Raw genomic sequence first — 25042 nt, forward strand, 5'->3', positions numbered from 1 at the left:
CAAGAAATCTCCCTCCAGGACCCACCACCCTTTAGAATGATCCACAGATTCTAAGCATTGATCACTAAGGGAATATTTACAGGGTTTTTGTTTTTATTTGTGTTTGATTTATTTATAATTTGTCATAAATTTCTTTAACTCATAGGCTGCACTGCTTTTCTTTTGTTCTTGACCGTGAAGAATGTCAAGATTCTTTGGGAATATAAAAGAAGATTTTTTTTCAACGTGTTAATTTTTACAATTTAAATTGAAACCCACATTCCAAAGCTTCTTGATGACACATGCTGGGTAAAATTGTGAGCAGAATTTGTAGGGACCAACACCCCTGGTGTCCACCAGATTCCATTTTCAGATTCCTAGATGGTTGGCCGTAATTGTTCCTTAACTTGCTCCTGAGCAGCCGAAATGTTTCTAAACTGTGAATGTTGCTTGTTTTTCTAGCCACTTAAGACCCTCTCAAGACAAGTTCCCTATAGACAAGTACAGAATAATTTCTGTCAGATTATCTTTTCCTTTCATGTTCTCTGTTGCAGAAATGTGTGGCAGGAGGGCTCCTTGTAATCTGGTGTGATTACAAGCCATCTGCTGTTCTTCTGAGAAGCAGCGTGTGGCCAGAGTAAAACAGCGGAAAAGAATTAGGAGGCATTTATTAGCTCTTAGGAGAAACAAGGGGAAACCTGCGCCCGACCTATTTGTCAACCTTAATGGAACTGACAGTTCAGAGTTCATTGAAAATTCTCTGGAATTTGAAACAAATTCTACCTTTGGAGAGAAACAAAACAAAACGACCCATATTTCTTTCTTAAGCCCTGTCGGATGTGCTGAAGTTTTGTACCTGAATTCTCTCATGTAATCCTCAAAACGACTCCGTGAAGCATCTTGCATTATTGTCCCATTTTGCACTGCGGGGACTTACCCAGGGCCTGAGGGTCTGAGGCGCAGGGAGGGGGCTGCGCCAGGTCTGTCCTGCCCCCTCGTCATCCCCACTCCTCGCTGCTCACATGCTCTGGACGTGCCACAGGCCAGTCTCCTAGGGATAGTGGCCTGGGGGTTACATTTAAAAGGACAATTTTTGGAAAAATCACTGGGGTTAGTATCTAAAGAAATGAAGGCCGTTCTTATCTTTCAAAGGGAGTGACTGAGAGTCTGTTCCTAACTGCACTCTTCATGCAGTGATGGATTGTAGAGGCTGTGGTTTGGCCTCGAATACGACTTAAAGGTTCCAGGGGGCATGTGGGAAACTTAAGCGTCGCTTTGTAATACCGCTTTGTTGGCCTTCGCTTCATTCCCAGCAGCACTTTGCTTCCCTTCTCAGATCCTATCCATAGCTTATGTGAAGCACTGTGTGAGCATTTTAGGCAAAAAAAAAACAAACCCAGAACTCTTTCTGAGCAGGAGACCAGAGACAGCTTACTGAAGGACACCAGCCCTTGTGACTCTATTTGTTTCTCCTTTTAGAAGTTGTCATCACACTCAGCAATTCTGCTTGTCTGACATCTTTTTCTCTCATTCCTTTGCTCCCTGCCCGTGTAGAACCTTTTCCCAACCATAGCAATAAATCTGTTAAGAAAAACAAACAAATGACTGAAAAGGTGTACATCCCTGACCTGTAGTCAAATGTCCCAGAGCAGAAACCAAACAGAGAGAAACTCCCTCCCCTCCTGATTCCTTTCCACTTGAGAAAAGTCACACCCTTTCCTGCTTCCCTTTCAACCAGAAAAACTTGACCTCAAAGCACTAGCCATCCATTTGCAACCAAGGAAGCCCTATGTAGGTTCCTTCTAATGGGTCTGGATTCATATAGTCAGCCAGGGTTTGACTGCAAGATCAGACGCTAACCATCTAGCGTGCAGCAGTGGCCACCTCTGCCCGTTTTCCCGGGTGATAGTGTTCTGTGCATGTATGAGGCAACCTTAGTTGTAAACCATGAGCTTGATTCTATTCTGAGGACAAGGTGCAGGTGAGAGGGTGGTAATCCCTCCTAGAGAGAGAACAGGGCTGACACTTAAGTAATTTTCATCACTGATGTATTATTTTCATTTATTGAACAAACACTCTTCCCGGCCATCTCTGTGCCAGGCCCAGTACTAGGCATTGATAAGCCAAAGGTAACGGAAAGCAGCCCCTTCTCGCAAGCAGCCCTCGGGAGCCAGGAAGCATGCAGTCCTGTGCGGACAGCCTATAAGGGAGTCCCACAACAGGAGCGTAAATAAAATGCTGTGGCGGCAGAGAAGAGCGCAGTCTCGCCTGCATCTGGTCGGAGAGTGCTCTGGGGGGAAGAGCTCGTTGGTTGCTAAGATTTTTCCCTCAGCCAACTCCACTGAGCTTCTCCATTTCCTGTGGTTTATACCGTGATTTCTAGCCATGAGACTGGTATTTTCTGTCATTGGTTGCCAAGACTAAATCCTGCCCACAGAGGTCAGCCCAGCAGGACATGTGCTCTCCTGTTGTCTATTCCAAAACGACGGTGGACTTGCCTGCTGTGCTTGCAGGGCCCATTGTGAACCAATGGAGGATGGTACCAGGTGCCAGACTCAGGGTGGCTCTTTCAGAAGCTTTACAGGAGGGCAGACGTGACATTGGCCAATGGAGTCCAGGCAAATGGTTGCAAATCAAAACCCTAAGAGATGGGATCTTAGAGCATAAGGCACCTTGAAGGAGACCTAGTTGTGTCATTTTACAAAGAGGGAGACTGACACCCAGAGAGGGGAGGTGGGAAACCCCTCCTAAACTGGGGTGTCACCGGAAGAGATCACGGCCTTGGACTCCCTTTGCTAGGCCATTCTCCTGTTGGTCAGCAGAAGGCTTTCTCCAGGCCCTCTCTGTGTGCTGTGCTCTCGACTTCAGGCTGTGTCCCGTTCTGTGACTAAGAATATAGAGTGTTCCTCCTACCTGTTCTGACGAGTATTGCCAGGTTGGCAGGCACCACTCCAAACAAAACCCAGCCATGATCACCAGGGATCTTTGATGAGAGAGAGGGAGAGCTCTTGGGCTTCTCAGTGTCTCCAGATGCTGAGTGGTAATTGTTTCTGCCTCTCCGGGGCACAATAAATACAGTAATGCACTGAGAGGGCTTGATGCAGGGCCTGGCACACAGTAAGTGCTCAGCAAATCTTAACTGTTGTGATCGCCAACTTATTTCCCCTTTGGAAGTTTTTGCAATTAGATGAAGGGTGTCGTGTATTCCGATAGTACAACTAACTGTTTATTCTCCTGTCCCCTGACCCAACTGTCTGCGTGTTTATGGCATATGCCACCCTGAAGGTATGCTGGTTTCTTTTCTCGAATGTAAACTCCAAGCTTGGATTTCTTGGGCAAGTATTTTAAGGAAGAACAGGGGTGAAATTGACAAACTATTTGCGTTGACTTTTCTTCAGCCTGAGCTCCCTGGATGGGGCTGTTCATGTCAGGAGACCTCTTTTCCTGCCCTGCCACCCGACCCCACCTTTGGCGTGACGTGTCACCCTTCTCCTCCTTCCTTCTCCCCACAGCCCTCTCGCCCCACTCTCTCTGCAGTGGGGCTTTCACCTCCATGCTGCACTCTTCTCCAGCAGCGTACCTACCCCAGTGGCAGCTTTAGGATCTGAGCCCTCAGGGCCTCGCTTCAGCCCAGGGAAGGGAGCTGCGGGACCCCGTTCAGAATCCTTGGTTCCATCACCAGGCACCGATGGGGTGGGCCCGCGCAGCTGCCATCACTCACCTTAGAGGGGACAGGAGGCCAGTTCCCAAGTAGAGTGGAGGGGGTTCCAGGCCAGGCAGCCTTAAACGTGCCTCCACGTGGGGTCAGGAAATGAGTCCCGAGGGGCCTTCCACGGGGGTGGATATCTCTTCCAAGTAGTGCACACAAGTCGGCTTTGAGGGGTAAAAGATTAGGATTTGATTCCTGGGTTTGTCCTTCACTGCCTGTGTAATCTTGGACTTGGCCTTTACCGTCTCTGACTCCATTTCCTTACCTATAAAATGCGAGTAATAGTCGTGCTCCTTCACAGCTTAGTGACGAGGATTAAATTGAATACTGTCAGTATTTTAAACTGTGCTCTTTCTTGCAAAATCATGGGACTTTTAAATTTTGTGCTATAACCTATATGCGGTTCGTTTGGATATGAAAATATTTAATATTTTGCTAGAGGCTTTGAGTCAAGTTGATGCTCCAGGAGGATAATTGCCATGTTTTTTCATGAAGATATTCAGGAGAAATGTCTTTCTAGATTGAGTATCGGGATTGATTGAATTATCCTCAGCACCGATTTGTTCTCATCTGACGGCCTCTGGCCTCTTGTTTTTCACGTTGGTAACTAGCAAACTGAGAGCAGACTGTTGCAGAGACTTAGGACATGGTGGGGCTTTTGTGCAAACCTATGAGACCTAGCACTGGCTTCATTTTATCTTTTTACCCTTGTTTTTCTTACTTATTCCCCCATTTTAAATCTTTGCCTTGTTAATCCAGGCTGCCTTAAATCTTTAATAATAGGTGGGTGTACAATGCCAGTGACAATGCGACAGACCCATATGGGGGAAACTGCCTGTGGGCAGCCCCGGGGCATGGGGGAAACTGCCCGTGGGCCCTGGGGTCACCCTTGCCCCTCCCCCTCTGCACCCAACCACATGCTCTTGACTCTGTCTTCTGAGTATCCCTCAAATCTGCTCCTTCCCCCCACCTCAGGATCACCTTCTACTACCTCGTTTGGGCTCTTGTGGTGGCTTTAAACCTGGATGCCTGGCTCAGGTCATTCCACCCTCCAGCCTGCAGTCTTCTTGGCCCCTCAGCCCGTCCGGGGCTCCTCTGTGCTCTGAGCCCTCCTGCCCTGTTTCCATGTCGTCAGACTCCACCATCCTCAGAGCATATACCGAGCTCCTTCCTTGGGCCTCTCTCTCGACCACTTGTCACCCTGTTCCTCAGGACTCAGCTGCAACATCACACCCTCCTCCCTGGCCTCCCTCAGGGGGAGTTGACACTCAGCTCCCTTAGGTGTGCACTGTAGTCACACTGCCTGCAGTGCTCTGATACGCCTCCCCCCCCCCGCACCAGCTCTGCCCCAGGGCTCCTGTGAAACTCAGTGGGGAATGAATAAATGAATGAACGAACGAATGAGAGAATGTGGAGAACCTTCCACATAACTCAGAGTTTTGAACCTGCATCTGAGAGAGCTACACGTATGAGAAATAGTAGCAGTTTCACCTTTATTTTACACTTAATGTACAATTAGAGGACAAGATCTCCCACCCCTGAAGACTTGGTAACAGTTAAGTTTCGACTTTGGAATTCTTAGGAAAGAAATAGGAAAAATCACCAACATGCTTGGTTGGCAGTGAGTTTGGGGTGAGGTAATCCTAGGATCCTTGAATTCCCTTTTTCCAAAATATGGAAAATGAGTGGTTGTCACTGGTGATGGCATAGTTGTCGCCGCTCCAGAATAAGGAGGGAGAAAGTTGTTCTATGACACATCAGTGTCCTGGGCTCAGTCAGAGTGACCTTGTCCCCAGAGTGGTGTCAGAGCCCCCAGTTTGCAGATAAGGCTGTGATTGCCCCCCCACTTCCTTCCTTCCTTCCTTCCTTCCTTCCCTCCTTCCTTCCTTCCTTCCTTCCTTCCTCCCTCCCTCCCTCCCTCCCTCCCTCCCTCCCTCCCTCCCTTCGTCCCTCCCTTCCTTCCACTAAATATTAAGCATTTACTGTGAGCTGGCACTGTGCTGATCCCTGGGATGCAGCGGGACTGAGGTGTGGACCCTGTCTCCACTGAGGAGCTGACAGTCTGGCAGGGGAGGCCCCTACATGGACCAGCCACTGAATGCAGAAATAAGCACGGGAAGCATTGCTGATCCGGAGGAGGGAGTGGCAAACTGTTCAGAAAAGCTCCATGGGGATGGCCGCACTCCTGCGAGGGTTTGAGGATGTGTGAGAGCCCACTGAGCACGGGAGCATCGAGGTGCTCTGGAAGCAAAGGGCAGAGAGCATGTGCCCAGGAGCAGTGGGAGACAGTGGGAAGCGGGCCTCATCAGAGCCTTGGAGCCTCGGCATCCCCTCTGCGGCAGGCGTGGCTCTGGTGGAGGCTGGGGAGTTCATCCAGGACTCCGAGAAGTGGCCCTGATGTTCCAAGTGGGAGATGACGTGAGCTGGAGAGCCAGAGAGGAGGGGTGTGTTTAGCTCTTGAAGAAGCCAAATCTACCAGGCGTGGTGACTGAGGGTGAGGGAAGGGAGGAGTTAGGGGTGACTCCCAGGTTTTTGGCCGAAACCTCTGGGTGGAGGGGGAGGAAGCCGGACTGGCCCCCAGCCGGTTGGTTCCCAGCCCAAGCGTGGGATGCAGAGCTTCCTCTCGTAGCTGCTGGGCTGTGAGGGAGGTAACGCGGCCTGTGTAGCATGAGCAGCTCTGGCCTGAGAGCCCAGTGATGCTGACTGTGCTGCTCTGCCTGGAAGAGTAGAGAAGAAATGGCCCCTAATTAAGGGGCAGGAGGGGCGGGGGCTGTGCTGCCAGCAGCAGTCAGGGGTGGTGTTCTTTTTCTTTCTTTCTTTTTTTTTTTTTTTTTACTTCTGTTTACTCATGGGAGAAAAGAAGCAAAGCTTTGAGAGCAGGGAACTTCAGAAAGGCAAAATATCTCTTATTACTGTGGGAGCTGGAGAGAGCTCTTGCTGGAAAACTCAGAAGGCTGGCTGCAGAGGGAGAGCCCCACTGGGGAGTGGGGATTCTGGCAGGAAGCCCGGGAAGGTTTGAGCACCAGAGTGAGATTCAATGATTTATTTAAAAAAAGACATTTTAATCAGTCTTCTTATAATCAAACAGACTAGCTTCTTTGTGATCAGAGCTAAAATGATGAAAAAATACCAAATTGGACCTTATCATTCAATTTTTTAGGATACTATTACATAGTATCAGTTCAGGTTGTTCAAACGTCACTATTTTTTTTTTAATTTAAAAAATCATCTTTGCTAATGACAAAGGGGTAGCAGAGAACTTGGTTTGACTGAACAGTCAGGGTGGAACACCCACAGGAAACCCAGTAGAATGTGTATGAGGCATGTCTCACCTCTTTGGAGGGGCTCTTGTTCTAGGATCCCTGGAGCCTCAACAGGCCTGTGAGAGAATTCAGAGGGTCAGTGAACTTGGATGGGAAAAAAGTTGCATCTTTACTTTGACCAAGTTCTAATAAATTTTGTTTTTATTATGAATGAAATATTCAGAACACAATAGTATTAGCAATGTTTGTTACCATTAGAAATCACAGCTCTTTTTATATTGCATTATAATTGTGGCAGACATCTGAAAATGTCATTTATGCTTATCACTACTTTGGATTTATAGTAGTTTTTAGATCCACCACTGTGTGACAAGATCCAATGCCTTATTGAACAAGTACATCCATTACTATATTACAATATTTTTTTAATATGGGTAACTGTACTTCAGTATAATTGGCTTTCTTTTTACTCCTATGCATTGTGTCTCCATGCATTTAAAAACATTATTATACACAGGTTTCATCAGCTTCACAACTGATGCACAGGTTTCATCAGCTTCACAACAAAGAGATCCGTGGCACATGAAAGGTTAATAATCCCTGGCTAAGATCCTGTAGTTGTGACATGAGACCTCCACCTGGTGGCAGCATACTCCTTAAAGGTTAAATCGATAATCAACATGGAAGAAACTTTTAAAATAACAGTGTATTTGAATATGGTTTTCAAACATTTTTGACCACAACCCACAGTGAGAAATAGGCTTTATATCATAACTCAGTACACTCATACCTAAGTTTCACAAAACAAGACTTAACTTTACCGTGTGACACATTGATTTTTTTTTTAATCCCATTTCTCTTTCATTAAAATAAAATGCTGGTTGCAGCTCACTAAACTGTAGTTCTGTGGGTGACATTGCACTGTTGGACATTGTAGGAGACCCTTTTTCATTATACTTTATGATTTATTACCCAGGGAAGTTCACTTTGTTCTCCCCCAAAATACCCACACATTTTCAAGGACATAATACTTACATTTTAAATATATGTCAACAAATATGAGTATATTTTTACACAGTACTTTAAAAATCATTTATTATTGATATGTAACATATATACAGGGAAACGAACTGATCTTAATTGTATAACAAGACATAGAACATTCCCCAGTCAATTTCTCCCTGAGCAATCACTGTGCTGATTTCTTTGACCATAGATTTAATTTTGCTTTTCTAGAACTTTATATAAATGGAATCATGCAGTATGTATTTTAGCCTGGCTTTGCTCAGTGCAATGATATTGATATTAGTCCGTGTTGAGCGGATCAGTAGTTTGGTGAGGAGGGTTCCATTGCATGAATATACCACAATTTGTTTGTTCTCCTGGTGAGAGACTTTCGGGTTGTCTTCCATTTCGATTCTTGCAAATAAAACATCCACACACATTTGTGTACATTTCTTTGTGTGCACATATGTTTCATCTCTCGCAGGTAAATACCTGAGGTGGAATTGCTGGCTCAGATGGTAAAATAAATATGTGTTTAACTGTAGGAAACTGACAAACATTTGCCAGGGTGGTTGAACCATTTTCCATTGCCACGAGCAGTGTGTGAGTTTGGGTCACTCCCCATCCTTACCAACATTTGGTGTGCATCAGTCTTTTTCACTGCAGTCATTGTGGTAGGTGTGTAGTTGTATCTCTTGGCAGTGTTAATTTGTATTTGCTTGATAAGCGATGATGTTGTACACTTTTTTTTTATGTGCCTATTCACCAGTTGTTTTTCTTAATTGTGAAGTGTCTGTTCAAGCTTGTGTTTTGTTTTCTTAACGTCAATTTGTAGAAGTATTTTTTACATATTTTGGACACCAGTCCTTTTGTCCGACACGTGCATTTATGAATATTTTCTCCCAGTCTATGGCATTTAAAATATCCATTTTATTAATGGTGTCTTTTGATGAGCAGAAGTTTTAAATTTTGATCAAGTCCAGCGTGCTGATATTTTCTTTTATAATTAGTGCTTTCTGGATCCTGTCTAAGAAATCTTTTTCTACCCCAAGTTTGGGAAGATAGATTTGATTTTTTACATTTAGTTCTGTGATTCATCTCAAATCAGTTTCTGTGTATGGTGTGAGGTAGGTGTCGAGTTTCATTTTGTTTCCATATTATATCTGGTATTCTCACACCGTTTGTTGAAAAAAAAATTTTTTTTCACCACTGAATTATAGCACAGAATTTAAAAAAAAAAAATGTTTAGCCAAAGAGGTACAAAAATGACTTTCCCTGCTGGCCATAAAGCAACCCACGGTGCTTTTCTAAGTTAGTTCATCCACAGTTATCTTGAGATTCTCAGATTACTTTACTCATACGGTATGAGGGTTTATGAAGCTACACATTTTTACAAGGTCTGTAGCCATGCCGCAGAGCTTCTAGCTACATGTGGCTGTTTAAATTAGCTTGAAATTAAATAAAATTAAAAGTTCAGCTTCTCAGTCACAATAGCCACATTTCAAGTGCACAGTAACCACATAAGGCTATTGGCTTCCCTATTGAACAGTGCAGATAGAGAAGATTTCCATTTTTTCCAAAATGCTAGACAGCACTAGCTTATCAAATAAGAAAGGAGACAGGCTTTGTAGCATATTTTAATAAAACTCATGTAGTTTTCATAACTGTCATTCAGCATCTGCCTTCTGCTCTTTGGTTCTTTTTCGTTTGTCCGTGCTTCTAGTTCTAGTCCAAGATGTACGGTTCCAGCCAATCCTTTTGTCTGTCTAAAAATGCAGTAACTTCTGTCTGTTCTCGCCTATCTGGAAGAAAGAATTCCCCTGGCCGTCCACGACTCATTCTTTTCTGGAGCCTACCTCGTACTGACCTATTTAACTTTTCTCGGTGTTTAATAGCCTTCCAACTGCTGCCAGATTTCTGGGCATCCTCCTTGAAGGTGCGGCCCAGAGATAGATATTTTGTCTTTCCTATCCTGATTGAAATTAAATCTCTCCCTAGCATTTCTAGCATAAATTATAAACTTGCAAAAAACATCGGGTTATGAGTTTTACCCCGCCCCATATTAACGTTTCTGTCCAGTAGTGAACTTTGTTGCCGTTTCATCATGAGCAACCACATAGGAATTTGTGAGATTTTCTCTCATTGTTTGCTGGGCGTAAGCTAACTCTGCCATTAATGTCTTTCAGTGTGGGAATTTTGCTGTCCTGGTGGATCTTCATATATCTCCGCAAGGTTCAAACAAAGATACCAGCTGGTTTTCTGAACAGAAGAAAGAGGTACCAGAAAACTTTTCACTATTTTTTAAAATTGAAGTATAGTTGATTTACGGTGTTTCAGTTGTACAGCAAAGTGATTCAGTTATACATACAAACACACACACACACACACGTATTCTTTTTCAGATTCTTTTCCGTTATAGGTTATTACGTGATATTTTTTAAATAAATTCTTTCAGGAGTTGTTTATTTCATTAGTAGTGGAATTAGTTCTTTTTTTTTTTTTTCTTTTTGGCTGCATTGGGTCTTTGTTGCTGTGTGCAGGCTTTCTCTAGTTGCGGCAAGCGGGGGCTACTCTTCATTGCGGTGCATGGGCTTCTCATTGCAGTGGCTTCTCTTGTTGCAGAGCACAGGCTCTAGGAGCATGGGCTTCAGTAGTTGTGGCACTCGGGCTTCAGTAGTTGCAGCACGCGGGCTCTAAAGCGCAGGCTCAGTAGTTGTGGTGCACGGGCTTGGCTGCTCCGCGGCATGTGGGATCTTCTTGGACCAGGGATCGAACCCATGTCCCCTGCTTGGCAGGCGGAGTCTTAACCACTGCTCCACCAGGGAAGTCCTATTACATGATACTGAATATAGTTCCCTGTGCTCTCCTTAAAACTTTTCACTATTTTAAATGCAAGGAGCTTTTAAAAGAATATTAGCTCTTCTTCCAGCTTTCATTTTCATTAGTGGACAATAAATCTTGAGTGCTATTTAATCCTTGAAAAACAGTTGTGTTCCCCACAACAGACATACACCTGCTTTTTTGTTGTTGCTGTTTCTTTGGAAACTGACACATCTATTTCCTTTGCTATTCTAGTATTTAAACCAGAAATTTCCTACCTCTTTGTTTGGGGGAAAGGGTTCTTTGTATTAAAAAAAGAAGAGGTTGGGGCTTCCCTGGTGGTGCAGTGGTTGAGAGTCTGCCTGCCGATGCAGGGGACACGGGTTCGTGCCCCGGTCCAGGAAGATCCCACATGCCGCAGAGTGGCTGGGCCCGTAAGCCATGGCCACTGAGCCTGCGCGTCCGGAGCCTGTGCTCCGCAGCGGGAGAGGCCACAACAGTGAGAGGCCCGCGTACCGCAAAAGAAAAAAAATAATAAAAAAAAAAGAAGTTAAAGTGACTTTTCCAGGTAAGCAGGGACTGTAATCCTGACTGGCCGTAAAGGATGGACTGAGCACCTGGAGCAGGTGTGGTGTTGACACAAAGCTGGTCTTTCTCACTGGTCTGAAATCCTCTTCTGCACCGTGTGATCCTTTGACAAAGTGTAGAGATCGTTCATCACGGCCCGCCTCTCGCCGTGGCCAGTCACTAAGCTGATGCTCAGTCAGTAAAGGAAGTGGTCATGTGACAGGGTGGTGATGTTGGAACTCCTGGGGCCCCAGCCTCCTCCTCTGCAGATGAAGGGGTTCTCCCAGACCCTGGCTGAGTCACTCCCAGCTCTCAGTTTCCGAGGTCCCACCCAAGTGCCGCTGTGGCAGAGGCACATGCTTGGCTCCCTTCTCCAGATCCCTGCTTACAGGAGAGCAGGACAGCGAGCCTGTGGCTTTCACATAACTTTCCAAATGTTAGAGCCCTTGGTGTCTTCCATGATATTTGTTGGTCACAATAGCTTTTTAGAGCTAGAAATAAAAATACATTTTATTAAAAGGTAGTATATGGAGAAGAAACTAGTGATAGTGGTACTTTTTTATACCACTTTTTTACGCCTTTACTGTGATAACTGTTTTCAGTCAGCTTTTGGAGATAACTAGAAAAGAAAACACCCAAAAGAAAATTTATAAGTGATACATTTTCGGTCAGGAGATAATAGTATTATCAGGACTCTGTTGTCCTCATTTTGCGAAGGATACCCAATGGCCTGAAGCTGGAGCGAGAAGGCGCAAGATTCTGTATGATGGGATCTTCGTTCAGGTAAATAGCCGTGAACCCTACTCTTCAGGGCTTAACGTTTGACGGGCCAGCATCTCCTTCTACAACTCACCTTCATGTCATTCCAAGATTTGGCTTCTCAACACCTGTCCCTATGATTCAAAACAGTTAATTCGTTTCCCCAAAGTGACTAATATGCACCCCAGGGGACCCCACCCAAAAAGTTTGACTTACATAAACAGCATCCTAGAATCCACCATTCCATTTTCCTCTATTCTCTCCCAGCTCTGCCACCGCGGCCTTAGACACTTTTTGTTGATATTTAGTCAATTTTGCCAAGATTCAGTTGATTTGGAAGGCTTTACAATAAATCTGTGGGTATGTGACTCACTTCCTAGCCAAAGCATAAGGCTAGAATTTTCCAGGGTGCCACAAGCAACTGTGCTGCTCCACCTCGTACCTATGTCCGGGCAGCAGGGCGTGACTTAGCAAGATGCTCAGAGCACGATTAGACCTGCAGAGCTCCGATGCAGTGCCAGCAAGCTGAGTTTTCCTCTCAAAGCAAAGTAGATAGTTTGTGGCTTTTACTGAAGTTATTCCTTCGAAGTGTGTTCACTGACATTAAAATCGCTCTGGGATAATTTGTGTGTGTGTGTGTGTATGAGAAAGGAGAAAAGCTAGTTGAGGATATGACTTTAGCCTATGTTCAGTGTCCCAGTGCTTTCATCTTTTCTTAATCATTAGATTATCTCAAGACTGGGATTTCATGAGCTATCAGTTTGATTGCATTTTAACAGTCGCTTTGCGTAGTGAAAGTCTTAAGAATATCCAGTTCCTTTTCAGGAAAAGGAACTAATTACATGTATTAAACATGTGTTTATTTTGAGTCCAGCATGAGTAGTCTTTGTACCCAAACAGTTGAACTCAAACTGTTCCGTTTGTAAACCTGGGGAAGCACACATGAACCCCTGTTAGCCTGGAGATGTTGGGCGCATCTCTCTCTTGCTCCTTGACTGGGACTTGGTCTGGGAATTTGTTTTTTAGCTGGGAATTTGTCTTTTCTTGCCTTGCTCTGGTTCTGAAGAGAACACTTCGCCAAGTGCAGTGTGGTCACTTACTAGGGTATCTCGACCACAGCACACACTATCTACCTTCCATTTGTCAAACCTGACTCATGGAAGGAAAGCCCCGTAACTCTAGGGAGAGAGTTTGTGTGTATGGGCCTTGGCTTTATTTTTGTCATACTATTTTTAGTTCTGGCCTTATAGGGCATTTATGGCCAAATTTTAACAATCCTTGTTTCCATGTATGTCTTTCACATATTTTCTAGCTCAGTCATCGTTGAACCCTGCATGTGAAGCAAAATTCTTTAATTGTTAAAACAACAGTATGAGACAAGGCTGCCTTTCTGTTGCGTGAACAATGCCAAAACCCTAACTGTAAACGAATACGGCTGTATTCCACAAGGCACTGCATCTCTGGGCTGCAAAATGAGAGCAGGAGAGAGGAGACCAGTGTTTGTATTTTATCAAGAAACTCATGTTTGTCAATTAAGTCAAGGGTTCTCTGTACTGTTTGAGGAGTACACGTATCTGCAACAAAAGAAAAGTTTGGCTCTCGTTGCCCTTTGAAGCAGCTTACAACTCTGTCCTCATTTTAATTTATGAAGATTCTAAGAGATCAACCTGAGATGGCATTGCCAGAAACCAGTGAAACAGGTTTGAGGTGACCTGGAAACTCTGAGCCTTCTGCAGAGTCCTTGGGAACTGAACCAGAATTACCCATCCTTACGCATCAGTTCTTAATCTCAGTTAAGACATTTAGATTTGTGGGCAATTTTTTCCTTTCCCTACATCAGGTAACATTTTTCTGGTAGTGTAGCTGGAATGGGCAGTGTCATCCCATTATGTGGTTGGACTTTTAAAGTTTTGTTTTTCTTTTTATCAATAACACCGATACGTAAAATGGTAGCTCCAGAAATTTGCTAGTCATATGGGATGCCCTGTGTTTCTGTTGCCTAATAAATATTAGTCTACTTTTGAGCAATATAAGAAGTTAAATTATTTTTACCATGAATAGGTGAACAAAGTACAGTTTTCACAAAAGCATATACAGTATCATCAACAAGTATGAGAAGAAAATCAGACTCCTGATTTCCAGTTCGCTATTCAACCCACCACTCGGTGCTATTCCTTTTTAGTAGATTTGTAAATCCCAGAAACTAATGAATTATGGTGGTTAGGTATTAAAAGTTTTTTGAACCAAGTTTGAAAAGTGGGAAATTTTTGTATAAAAATCACTGTCTCTAGTTTCTCTTAAACAAATTGGAAGATCTGGTATCACTGTGCCTTGTGTCCCCATATGAAAGCACGAGGGGCTGCCCCCTGTTGACTGCTTAGGGGTCAGGGTTCCCTCTGACTGTGCCTTGGCTCCCAGCTTCTCCCGGTCCACAGTCCCCACCCAGTGGGCCTGGCTCTGGGGCTACCATCTCCAGCCAGAGTTGGCTCTGTTTGACTTCTCTCTTCTGTTTGTCACAATCCCACGGGTTGATATTTATACGAAAACAGTCTTTACCTCTCTGATTTTGTCACCTGATCGCCCTGATTTTTACATTGAAGTGTTTTTATCTTCCTTTTAGAAATGTGAAACTGAGGCAGAGAGAAATGAAATGTATTTCTTATATCACAGAGTAAGCCAACATCATGGTTTCAAGCAAAGCTCAGTGGCAAATTTAAATCTGCAGCATTATCCATGAGCACATATAAGATTCCTTTATTCATTCATAGCTAATTTAAAGAGCAAACAAAATGAAATGTTCGATTTTGGTGTTTAAATATGCATGATATTGACTTTTTTTGCATTGCATTAAATTAAGTTATATCTAATTTTCTGATTTACTTTAGAAAGTCTGTTTACTGTTAAAAGAAACCATTGATTCAAGAGTGAAGGAATACTTAGGAGTTCGTAAACAGCACAGGCCGTCAAATACAGAATTCACAAGATCCAATCCCTTGTCCTTAAAAGGTAGGAATGGAGTACTTTGATTTTGGATAAAATTTCTGCTTTGTAGAGATGGCAGTTATGTTTGACTCTGACTGTCACATTAGTACAGTGATACATTTTTAAAAAATATGTTCTATTGAAGATGTATTCATTAGGTAAAGCAAATTTAACCAGAAAGCCCTGAAGGGCTTTTAATGGTAGGCAAAGTACATAAAAATAGAAAATAAACATTCCTAAGTAAGCTATAAATTCTTTAAAGGATTTTTTTTTTTTTTTGACAAGTCTTACAGCTGGGTTTACGTTAACACTGACTTGATTTGGGGCTTTATGCTTTTCTAAGTGCTTTCATTTATGTCACCCTATTTCAGAAGTTCTCACCTGGGGGTGCTTTTGCCACAGGGGACATTTGGAAATGTCTGTGACAGTCTGGGTTGTCATAGCCATGGAGGGGAGCTACTGGCATCTGGTGGGTAGAGGCCAGGGACGCCACTAAATATCCTACAGTGGCCAGGGCAGCTCCCCACAGCAAGACACTATCCCCCCAAATGTCAAGGGCACTGAGGTTGAAATATCCCACCCTGTTATCCTAATAACACTTGGAGAATGGTCATATCCTTGAGTTATGGGTGAAGAAGCTGAGGTTGCGAGATTAAGGGGGTTGCCCAAATAAAAGATCATCTTCTCGAGGACAAAGATTATGTCGTGTATCTGGCATCTTCCCTTCTCCTCTCCCTGCCCCCAGCACTTAGCTCAGTGCCTGATGCACAGATTCATATTCAGCATATTCGGGGATACGTTGAATATGGAGGAGGACTTGGGTCACAAGCAGCAGAACCTGACCCCCCAGACCAGTGTTCTCTCCACTCTGTCATTGTGGTGTTTTTAATTTTAAGTTAGCATTTCATGGCACTCTTTGTAGTACACTTAACAGTCAGCCCATGTTAATCCTCAGAGGACAGCACTGTAGTGCTGTGAACTAGATTATGCTAATACAGCACCGCTTTAGGGAAAGAATGGTGTCACGTCCTCCCCTTTGAAGGCATACTTAATCTGCACTGTTTACTTGGGCATGACTGATAAGTGGGCAGATAGGTTAAATTTATTCAAACCGAAAGCCTCAGACAAATAGAATTTTCAGTCCAAACAATATTGTATTAGATGACGCTTGCCGGCATTTTGCTTAGTAATACTGTAAGTCTTCTTGAGAAAAGCCGTAGGAGCTTGCATCCTTTGTACTCCAGCAGACCTGGCTAGTGTCACTTTCTAACTGGTACGGAAGGAAAAGGAGCAGAGAAAGTTCCAAGACCTCTGTCTCCACTGTGGTAGTGGCTTAGTCAGTCCCCATCCTCAACTGGCCCCTCCCCTGGCCTCCACTCCTACTGAGGGAAGAGCTAAATACTCACTTTCCCAGCCTCTCTCACAGGCAGGGAACACATGGTATTCTGGTCCCAAGATGAAACCCAAAGCCTTTCTTGGGCTCATGTGAGCAAGAAGTTTGTTTTTAAACAGAAAAGTGATCTTACTGTACATACAATTTTGTAATCTATTTTCTTCCCACCTAACATAATATAAAAGTCCTTTGAAACACATACATCACCATTTTTAAAATTTAATAGATGTGAAGTGGTATCACATTGTGGTTTGGGTTTGCATTTCTTTAATGATTAGTGATGTTGACCATCTTTTCATGTGCTTATTAACTATTTGTGTATCTTTGGAGAAATGTCTGTTTATGTTCTTGGCCCATTTTTTAATTAGGTTGTTTATTTGTTTGAGTTGTAGGAATTCTTTATATATTCTGGATATTAATCTTTTATCAGATATGATTTGCAGATATTTTCTCCCTCCTGAGAGAAATGGAGAAAACAAAGCCTTTGACAATGTCCTTTGACCCAAACGTTTTTAATTTTGATGTAGCCAGTTGATGTCATATCCAACAAATCATTGCTGGATTCAGTGTCACAAAGCTTTTCCCTATTTTTTTCTTCTAAGAGTTTTATAGACATTTAGGTCTTTGATTCATTTTGAGTTAATCTTTTATATGGTTTAAGTTAAGGGTCCAACTTTGTTCTTTCACATGTGGATATCCAGTTTTCCCAGTGCTATTTGTTGAAAAGCCTGTCCTTTGACCCATTGAGTGGCCTTGGCACCATTATAAAAAATCATTTGACCATAAATATGAGAGTTTATTTCTGGGCTCTCTCTTCTATTCTATTGGTCTATATGTCTGTCTTTATGCCAATACCACACTGTATTGATTACCATAGCTTTGTAGTAGGTTTTGAAATTAGGAAGTGTGACTCTTCCAACTTTGTTCTTGTTTTTCAAGATTGTTTTGGCCATTCGGGGTCCACATCACTGTTTTTAATGACTGCATAGAATTCCATTGTGTCCATAGTTTGATTTATCAGTGGGACATTTAGGTCGCATCTAATATTTTCACTGTTGTAAACAGTGGTATGGTGGACACCTTGATGATCTAGATATTTGCACACTTCAATTTCTTTATAATATTTCTCTCTATTGTTCATACATTGTAAGAGCTCCTTAAGGATATTCAAGCTCTGTGTGTTATGTATGTTGCAAGAGATTTTTCTCAGTTTGTCATTTGCCTCTGACTTGGTTTATTTAACATACAACCACAAACAAGAAGCCTTTTTTGCCCCTGGAGCCTCCAATGCCCCCTAGTGGGGGCAAAAGCCGGGCTTCTCTGTCAGAGATAAGCAGCGCGGTTGATTGCCCAAGAAAGCAGGAGGGTGCTGATGCAACGGTGTGCCGCTCACTCCTCTCCCTCTTCGAAAGCCAGCTCGGTGTGAAAGCAGCATCTCCCTTCTTTCTGCTTCTGAGAACAGTTAACCTTTGACTGAGCATGTCTTTCGATGTCCCCACCTGAGCTAGTCCTCTGCTGCCACCAAGCAGTCCAGGGTCCCGCCTCAGCTGGACACTCGAACACCTGCAGCAGCACGTTCGCTGGCGCCCTTGCGCTCACTCTGGCTGATGCCCCACCTGTTGTCAACACTTGAGTTAGTGTAATCCCTTCACGTCACAGGTCTGATCTTTGTGCAGAAAGCCCTTCAGGATTTCCCCAGGGCTCCTGGGTGAAGGCCAAGATCTCTGGGGTAGCTGCCTCTCCAGCCTCATCTTGTGGCCCTTGTTCCTTCTTTCATGCTTAAGCCACAGCAGCTTCAGTTCCTCTCTTTCAAAGCCCCATTCTTCCACTCATCCTGGGGCTTCTGCCCGTGTTGGAGCGCTGGTCCTCCCCTGCCCCTCTTCCACTTTCAGCCCTCCGCTCAAAGTCCACACCCCAGGGAAGCGTATCCTGTCCACAGGTCCCCTGTTTCCAGGCCCAGGAGCATCCTGCACTTTGGTTCACACCATTTGATTAATGTTGATCTCTCCACAAGTGTGCCGGTCGCCTGAAGACAGGTTCTGCTTCTTTTATGATCCATGGTATCCCCGGCATGGAGCATATTTTCCGGTTTGCAGTAAGTTCTTAATAAATGTTTGTACAAGTGATTAATTACACACATGGATACATCTTTCCTCTTCCTAGTAAGGTCAAGGCCTGCTGTAACTTACCTTGCCTGCCTTGTCCCTTCCTGCTACTCACTTTTCTATTTCCTGCAAACCTGCATTCTTTATACCTCTGTGTTTTTACGTTTTCAGGTTTCTCTTTTGTCTGGAAATCTCCTAATATTCAGCTTTTAAGACCTAACTCACATATTACTTCTACAAAGTCTTCCTCAATTTCCTGTCTTCCTTGCTCATAGCACTTTTATAACATTGGTCACATTGTATTATAATTGTTTTATAATCAGTTTACCTGCCTTTCTCTCTTTCTTTGTTGGTAAAGATTGAGGGGTTGCCACCCCAGAGCCTCTTTTTTTTTTTTTTTTTTTTCCTCCAAATGACCGAGCTGCTTAATTCAAGAGCAGAAACCGGTAACTCTGCTTCACCTCATACTAAACTGTTAATTTCCTAAAGGTCAGAGCGCTGTTCACCCATCTCTACCCCAGGGCTGCCTTCCATAGAGGGCCGAGATGCATCATCTTCTAGGACATGCACACCCGCAGGGATGAAGCAGACATACATAGTGATGCCGCCCATCCCAGACTGTTTATTATCAGCATCACTAAAAATGGAAACTGCCTCTTCTCGGCTGCTCCCATAGTCTTACTTTAAATGCCTTTTTCTTCAAAAGGAATTTCAGAGCCATGAACTGTAAGGAAGGCCTTGCCTATTTCCTCCTCACTGTTTAGTTCTGTGTCTCATGTTCCCTGAAAATAGAGTTGCTCTTACTGTCTTGGTGACTAGGGTGAATGTGTATGGTTTTCGCTTTTGTGTAAATTGGGTATCTTCCTTATTTGTGTGAGTTTCTTACCTTTCCCGTTTCCAGATCTGAGTAACGATAACGTACTTCATCATGGGATAGACACTTAACACACGATGCTTGGTGAGCTGAAGTCACCAGGCTGGTAACTTTGCTGATTGCTTTAATAAAATTAATATATTTCATCCTCTGAGTTATCTTTATTAAAAAAAATAACATAAATGGCTTTTAAGCCATTTCCTTAATCATGTAATATTGAGGAATACAAAGAGTACTGGCAAAAACTCCGTCAGCGAACAGCATAGCACAGACATTTGCCAGTAGCCTCAGCCTTCTTAAGTCACCTGGAATTGTTATTTCAATGGATTTAGTAAAAATTAATGTTGTAAGAAAGTTTCTATTTTAAAGACTTAGCTCAGATTCTGTCAACTCTACCTCATTAATATTTTTCCCCTTAGCCTTGCCAATATTGAGTGTTACTGGTATTTTTAATTTTTGCCAGTCTGACAGGCCAAAAATCAAAAAAGGAGATGTCATGCCCTTTGATTTTTATCTTTCTGTTTTTATGTGTTTATTGACTGAACTGCATATTTACAACTATTGCTTACCTTTGTATTGGGTCGTTTGCCTTTTTCGTCTTAAATTTTTGTTTTTCCCTGTGTCACTCGCTTGGTCAGGACCCTTCTTATTAATCAGCTCTTGAATCACTGCCACGGCCTCCTGATATCCCTTCCAATTCATCCATGCCTCTGCTGCCAGAGTGGCCTTTTGAAAACAAAAATGTGATCATCTCCAGCTTAAAACCTTTTGTGGTCAGGAACCTTAGTTACCTAATATCCTTTGTTTAATTTCATTTCTGCTTGAGACTAGCTGGAATTGGTCTGGCTCTGCAGCAGAGAAGAAGTTGATTAAAGATATTAGGTAGTTCAACAGAATCTACCTGTAGGAGGGCCAGGCAGTCCGATTCTAAGTCTACACAGACAGCACAGCCTCAGCCTCAAGACGGGGGGACGGCTTTGGTTCATGAGCCCTTTCAGCTGCCGTCTGCAAAGCCCAGCACTGAGCCTACAGGAGCCTGACGGCCTGGCCTGTGGCCATGGCGCCGTGCTCCTCCCATGGAGAGGATCCCGTGGCTGTATCCTGGTTGCAGGTGAGCCAGGGAGTGCAAAATGTTTGGCTTTTACCTTGGGAAAGTGGGACTTAAAAAATGTGGGAAGTTACCAAAACGCAGGGAGGATGGGCAGAAGTTTTGGGTGGGTGGATACGAGTTACAAATATCCACTGAAATTTTCCTGTTGGCTTCCTTCTTCCATAAACTTCCAAACAATAACAACAAACTTTTGCCTGACAATACAACTCTCCCAAATACAGACAAAATATGCTCAGCACCTCCTCCAAGAGAGAGAACCCCAAGTCTCACATCCCAGCTCCAAGCCCGAGATTTCTGAGCGATGTGTATTCCTCCTTTGGTTTATTCACAGCCCATATTGTTTTCCTTATTGACTAAATGACGAAGCTAACTATTGCCAACATACCCTGAATAAAAAAACAAAAAACTTAGTTAATATATAAATACATATGTGGTACAGCAAGGAAGACAATTTAGGAAGATGCTATCATTCTAACTTCTGTAGTCGGTTACATGAAATAAATAGTTGGTGTTTGTATATTCCCTCCTCTAATATTTATTTCATATTCCCTTTGTCTTTAGCCAGTAACTCAGCTGATCAGGTTTCTTGACCTGGCGAGGTGACCAAACTTTCCTTCCTAAGGGATTTGAGCCCTCAGTGGTCCTGCCTTTCTGAGGTTGCCATAGTTTGCGTTAAGTTTTAGCACTGGATGTGCTCTGCTAGGTCGAACGCATTATATTCCTTCTGTGTTACCCGTCTACCTTGTTGCTCTTCTTGTACCATCGTGAGCCAACATTTCAACCGCCCTTTGGTCTATTTGTCTAGCGGCGTGAAGAGCCGGAAACAGTTACACGGTGCTTTGAACTTTCAGCCTGACTCATGTTTTCCTCTCTGTTCTAGTCTTTTTTTTTTTTTTTTTTTTTTTTTTTTTGCGGTACACGGGCCTCTCACTGCCGTGGCCTCTCGCATTGCGGAGCACAGGCTCTGGACACGCAGGCCTAGCGGCCATGGCTCACAGGCCCAGCCGCTCCGCGGCATGTGGGATCTTCCCGGACCGGGGCACGAACCCGTGTCCCCTGCATCAGCAGGCGGACTCCCAACCACTGCACCACCAGGGAAGCCCCTCTAGTCTTTTCTTGAGTACTAAAGCAGCAGAGTCATGGGGATGGAAGGCAAACTGTTTGCTGAGGTGGTCACTTCCCACTTCCACTCCACATATTCTGGCCAAGGGGATGCGTTGTTCTGCTGGTCAGAGCACATATACATCTTTCGGGCTTCACCCCAGCTCCACAAGCCCTTCTGCCTTGCAGTTTGTGTCATAGCTGAATTTTCAGTAGACCTCTTCACCATTGTCTAAGGCCAGCTGCATTTGAGCCTGGCTTGACTGCTTGGTAAGACCACTGAATTTTATGCACCCACTGTCTTATTTTGAAAAATGAGTTTTCTTGGTCAGAATCACTGCACTGGTGATGGTGAATGAGGCCTTCAGGAAGTGCATGGGTGATGTGGCTGGCGGAAACATGGCAGACATAGAGGGTACATCCAAATCCTGAATAAGGGTCTATTCCAATGGAGGTAAGCTGTCGCCGCCTCTGTGATGAAAGAGGTCTAATATAATCCACCCTCCACGGCTAGCCCGTCTCCCTGCGATATGAGAGTTGGTGGGGAGGCTCAGATTAATTGGGCATTTGGCAGGGCTCAGCCTTGATGCGGTTAAGTCTGTGTTGTTGAGCCCAAGCACAATGTTCATCCTTGCCCCCGTGGCCACATCACTCCTGAGTCCTTGAGCAGGTACTTGGGCAACTGGGGAAAGAGGCTGGCCAGCACGCATGGGGGCAGGTCATCTGGTCCAGCTTATTGTAAGCACCTCTTAATGGGGCCTTTCAGAGAACATTCATATCAGATGCAGATATTCTCACACTCCATAACTTTTCCCCAAATGTCCTTGTCCCAGTCCTTCTGTCATTTGCCGAGTAAATCTATTTCAGTCATATACTCAACAGCTGAGAAGACAACTACAGATTTTCACAGACCTGCTGGGCCCTTTGTCAGATGAATTGAAGCCAGGTTTCTATTTATCCCCCTCTGGTGGGTCACAGTGGCAACCAGAAACCCCAAGGCATAGCACAGTCTGAGAGCTAGCATCCAGTCATCCTCAAAAGTTCTGGGTATTTCCCTTTTCTCACTGTGCAGGCACCCTAGTAAACAATTGCAGATCCCAAGGGGAAAATTTAGAGAATGTACTTGTAATATTTTTGAGGGGGCCTTGCTTGGGTGCCTGGCTCTCTGAGAAGCTGTGGCTGTCTTTCAAGGTAGCCCAAGTCAGACCCCTATTTACCAGACCTAGATTCTTTTCTATTATACAGTGTACTAGCTTGCTAGGGCTGTCATAACAAAATAACACAGACTGCTAAACAACAGAAATTTATTTTCTCACACTTCTGGGGGTTGGAAGTTCGAGATCAAGGTGTCAGCAGGGTTGGTTCTGAGGCCTCTCTCCTCGGCTCGCAGATGGCCTTTTTCTCCATGTCTTCACGTGGTTTTCCCTGTACATGTCTGTGTCCTAAATTCCCCCTCGTATAAAGTCCACCTCTTATACAGTCATATTGGATTAGGGCCCACCCTAATGACCTCATTTTAATGATCTCTTTAAAGATGCTATTTCCAAATATAGTCACATTTTGAGTACCTCTAGGGTGAGGACTTCAACATAAGAATTTTGGAGAGACACGATTCAGCCCATAACATACAGTTTAAGTAGGGCCCAAGTATGTTCTCCATTTTATTTGGAGTCATGTACGTATCAGTTAACCAATAAGCCAAAGATGTCTGTCGGTCAAGCCACTGACAGCGTTCCTACCAAGGCTACCACTGGCTCATGGCCCTCTAGTGGACCAAGTGACTCACCCAGCCACAGGCTTTAGTGGACGACAAATTTCTGGCCACCTCATCACCAGGTGACCCATCCACTCTCTTCGACTGTGGTGGTCTACAGATGCCATGTCTCTCCTGGTCATTAGTCCTCCCAGCAACTAGCTCTCAGTCCCTGAAGGGTGTCCCTCAACCCCAGGGTCCACGAGCCGTGGTGGCAGTGTCCTTTCCATGTTGGGCCCCCACCTGTGCAGAGGGTTCTAGGGAATGCAGGGCATCACTTGGCACAGGCTGACAGTCTCACACAGGATCCTCTGCTCTCTTGCCGTTCTGTAGCTGTGTGTGCTTCGCTGGGGTACAGCTTTATGTACCTTGTAACTGCATTCCAGCAGAGGGACCCCAGTTCTCCCATGATCAACCTTTTTATTAAGCAAGCATGAAAATGACCTTGTGGGGGTGGCGGGGAGAGGGGCGGGACATTTTAGTCCCAGTTTCAGGCACTGAGCAGTCAGGCTGTTCAGGAGAACGCTGGGTAAGCCAACCGCCCGGTACCCAGAGACTTGGGCGGCCCTTCATCCAGACCTGTGGGAAGCTGGGTTCCGGAGGAGCCTCTCTCCTCTAGGGGCAGGGGAGTCATTGGTCCCAGATGGCTTTGGCCAGGGGGGGATAAATGATAAACCCTCATTTATCAGCTTGGCACCATAGCCTAACTGACAGGCCCCCAGAACATCATGTTTTCTCGCCTCTGGGCCTTTGCACATGCTGCTTCCTCTCCCCACAACTCTCTTCTCCTTGTTCGCCGCTGGGCCAGCTCTGCATCACCCTGCAGGCCTGTGCTCCCGCGTCATTTCCCTTAAGGAACCTTATCATTTCCCTTAAGGAACCTTATCTGTTGCGTCTTCCCCCTCAGGGAGCTGCTCCTCCCTTTTCCAGCGGCCTGGACAGTGGCACAGTCATCGTTTCCTCCTCCTGGAGGGCAAGGGTCCTGTCCTGGGCAGCACCCAGTGCAGAGCCTGTCACTCAGGAGGAGCACACGCATTGGAAGAAGTAAAGGAACGAACTGTAGCTGTGCCCACTGGTCACATTTTGTTTGCCTAGGCTTTGTGGCTCTGCTTCCATCGTAGCATCTCTTTCCCCTTTAACAAAAGGCAGAGGCAAAAGTGGTCTGTGAGTTACAAATTATTAGATAGTTTTCCTCATCTGGTTTTGAGAAAGTCAAAACCACATCCTACCCCAGTGTAAGGTGAGCTGCAGTATTTTCTGCCTCTTCTGCAGATGCCTGCCCTCCAGCCCCGCCCATCACAAGTGCCCTCCAGTCCCACCACCACCATAAGTGCCCTCCAACGTTACCACTCCTACTAGTTACCGTTACCAAGATTCAGCCTGATGGGTGCCAGCACTGTGCTGGGGCTTCCGTGTACCCACGGTGGATCCTTGGGGCAGCCCTTTCTAGCAGCATCCTTAACCCCGGTTTTAAGGATGAGAACCAAGCTCAGAGTTCAGGCAACTTGCCCGAGGTCACATAACTGGGAAGTGTCAGAGGCATCATGAAAACATGGCTGTCAGGATGCCTGGCTTCTCTTCACTGCTTTAGCCTCCCTATTAAGGGGGGAGAGAGAGAGAG

General features: G+C 44.7%; 1 protein-coding gene across 1 annotated transcript in view; it reads left to right on the forward strand.

Moving 5' to 3' along the window:
• SLX4IP (SLX4 interacting protein) overlaps positions 1 to 25042 on the forward strand; it is a 185316-nt gene that overhangs the window by 106623 nt on the left and 53651 nt on the right. Inside the window, 2 exon segments of the mRNA XM_060123970.1 lie at positions 10143 to 10232; positions 14988 to 15108. Of these exon segments, the coding sequence (XP_059979953.1) occupies positions 10143 to 10232; positions 14988 to 15108 (211 nt within the window).

This window comes from Lagenorhynchus albirostris, chromosome 15 (assembly GCF_949774975.1).
Source record: "Lagenorhynchus albirostris chromosome 15, mLagAlb1.1, whole genome shotgun sequence".
NCBI lineage: Eukaryota > Metazoa > Chordata > Mammalia > Artiodactyla > Delphinidae > Lagenorhynchus > Lagenorhynchus albirostris.